This window comes from Sinocyclocheilus grahami, unplaced genomic scaffold (genome assembly GCF_001515645.1).
Source record: "Sinocyclocheilus grahami isolate Dianchi unplaced genomic scaffold, SAMN03320097.WGS_v1.1 scaffold17802.1, whole genome shotgun sequence".
In the NCBI taxonomy this organism is placed as follows: domain Eukaryota; kingdom Metazoa; phylum Chordata; class Actinopteri; order Cypriniformes; family Cyprinidae; genus Sinocyclocheilus; species Sinocyclocheilus grahami.
Window position 1 is genome coordinate 1,112 of NW_015516794.1, and position 3,095 is coordinate 4,206.

The 3,095-nt window shown below is 38.6% G+C and overlaps 1 protein-coding gene across 1 annotated transcript; it reads right to left on the reverse strand.

Annotated features, from left to right (window-relative positions):
- Positions 1–1,035: 1,035 nt before the first annotated feature.
- Positions 1,036–2,676, reverse strand: LOC107579495 (patched domain-containing protein 3-like; the record flags this gene model as incomplete). The annotated part of the gene is made up of 1 exon (XM_016265323.1): positions 1,036–2,676. A coding segment is annotated over one exon (1,641 nt), but the record flags the coding sequence as incomplete, so codon positions are not given.
- Between the last annotated feature and the right edge of the window lie 419 nt (positions 2,677–3,095).

Genomic DNA, 3,095 nt, shown 5'->3' on the forward strand with positions numbered 1-3,095 from the left:
TTAGCAGAGACCACTAATAAACAGCCTATAGGGTGTCAAAATTCCATTATAATTGCATTTTGAGGGTGCATGTTAACAAACTCATTGAGAAAATGTGCCTCTACATTTTTGCAAAACTCCAGAAACATACCTATAGAGACAATTCACTGCAGTAACTGAAATGAACACTAAAGGCAGTACAACTGTTAAAATGGTTAAACTTTAATTCCTTTTGACACAAATTATCGATTAATAAAGACTTATTTTTCCATGGTTCCTCGTACAATACTATATTATGACACTTTTATCATAGAGCATGATTTGTAATGTAATACATTTCAATGTTTTTATCATACAACCATATGAATGGCTTTCTGATGTGGTAAACTTAGTCGGTAGCCCACCTGGTACAGATTGCACTTGAATTGTAGAGCGCTCAGGAACAAGTCCCATGAAATAAGAATCAAGTTGAAGACTTGTAGAAGCAAGCTGCAATGGCATGGTTGGTTCAGCAAATGCATTTCATTTCCCATTTGTTTTTGTTAACACTGTCAGTTAGGTTTAGGGCAGGGTTTAGTTTAGGTACTGAGTTATATTCAAATGTGATAGACCATTAACCTTTCAGCACCACTCACTGAAGTTTCATTTCCGAACTTCCACGACACGTACAACGACCAACTTAATGTCAAATTCACGTTTCAATTCAGATAAAACTGAACGCACTTTTAGCACCACTCACAATGTGTTGCGAAAGGTGCATGAAGGAATGTATTATCAACCACTGGGACCTAGGATGACAGACAGCACATATGAGATTTGATATGTTGCTTCAGTTTACATAAAAATAAACAATATATACAATTTCAACCTGTGTCAATAGCCAATAAGCAGGACCATAACATATCTGCTAAATGAACCTGGTAAGAACATGCAACCTGAATATCACAGAGAAACTAAAGAATACAGACTAAAGTACACTCAGTTTCTATGGACAGTCCGGGTCATGGCACCAACCTGAAGGCAACTTATTTTTTGGAATAAAATATATCTGAGTACTCTGTGTTGAATTGTCCTTAGTAAAAGCATAGTTATCATAAGCCGTGCTTTTGTTTTCAATCATAATGACTTTTGGAATAACATCAGGCACAGTCGTTGTTTTCTTCTTAGCTTTGGTTGAACTGCAGGACAGTAGGGTCAGAAACACAGGGATGAAGATGATGCTGTGAGCCAAACCAAAAAGCATAACGAGGAACATAATCTTAAAGAAGGTCCTGAAAATGTGATTCTTGGATGCAGCCAAAATGAGCACGCCTATTATTGTTGAGGCAGCTCCTTGTAGCACGGGATAGCCCACAGAAAACAATGCATCAACTGCCCGCTCATTGGCAGTCAATTCTTTGCTCGAAACAAATGCATATGAAATATGCGCAGAGAAGTCGACAGTGAAGCCAATGCACACCACCAAGATGATCATTGAAATGGAATCTAGGTTGATGCCCCATAAAGCCATGAAACCAGTGACACCAGTGACGACTGAGCCGATGGAGAACGTGACCCACAGGGAACAGATCGGGTTTGGGATTAATAACAAGGCAACGACCAACATGACAGCTGTGGTGAAGCCCACAGTCTGAATGGTGCTGGTCACTATGACCGAATATTGATCCAAGTAGATGAACAAGGGGTGAAACACTAGAAGTTTAGCTGCACTACAGCTCTGAGCTGTGTTTCTGAGTTCATCGAACATCATTATCTCCATACTGGCATTGGAAATATCCAAAGTCTGGACAAAAAATCTTGAAGCATTGATTTTGCTTTCTGTGATATTAACGTCAAGCTTAAACTCTGGATAGAGCAGGAAAAAAGAGGATACATTCTCAATGAAGACATTTTCGTTGTCTAGATTTAGGCTTTTGCTTTGAGCAAATTGTAAGTAAAAGTCTAACCAGGAGACAGTCAGATTTTGATTGACAAATGTCAAGTTGTGGAGTTTTTCCATGCAGTGGTTTAGTTTGGATCTGCTGTTCTTATTCCAGTATGGAAACTCTTCTGTCACTACAACCATGATATTTGGACCATACCTGGAGAAGAATTTCCGATCATCATCATAATAATTTACGACATATGAATCATCAGCTGCCAGGTCCCTCATATTAATGCCCTGTTGTAAATTAAGACATCCATAAATGCCTCCAGCCAAATAACCCAAATACAACAACATCACACAGACTTTGGTCCAGGGCTTGGTCAGGAATGGACCATAATAGGACTTAAAGAAGTGTGCTATGGGCTGTTGTTTCTCAGCACCGGTTTCTTGGTCATAGTCGCCACCTACACAGCAGAGACGATACGCCGGGGACTTTCCTTCAGGGGTCTGTGTTGGGAGTTTCCAGCAGGTCAGCCAGTGTCCGTTACTCTGCTCCCTCCTGCCGTTTAGGGCTAGAACGCTTCCAAAGAAGAGGATGTTATAAATGTAACAGAAAATAATGGATGTGCTGGTGTACAAGCAGAAGGCCCGAACTGAGCGAAATTCACTCATGAGCCCAATGTAGAAGCCAAGTACATCAGTCAATGTAGTGATAGTTATAGACATAGCGGCTTCTTTGAAGGTTTCAGCCATTCTCTTCTCCACTGGATCCTTTACTTTAGTCTGCTGCCAGTTAGAAATCATGATGAACATGTCATCAACACCAATGCCTGTAAGAAAAGATTGCGATTAGTAAACTAAGTCTGAAACCTCTAAAGTTTTATATTAAACATTTCGGAAATATTTAAAAAAATATGTATACAGTCATTTGCAATTAAACAACTGTTAGAAGAAATTAATAACAAAGTCAGGTTTATGTGTAAAAAAAAAAATATATGCCAATGCAACAAAAAAAGTTTTAGGGTCGATAAGATGCGTTAATGTTTTTGAAAGAAGTCTCTTATGCTCCCCATAACAGCTTCTCCTATTTGATCTATAATACAGTAAAAAAGGGTGAAATTGTGAAATATGATTACTATTTGAAATATGAACAATATTTGAAATGTAATTTATCCCTTGGATGCAAAGCTGAATTTTCAGCATTATTACTCCAGTCTTCGGTGTCACATGATCCTTCAGAAATCATTCT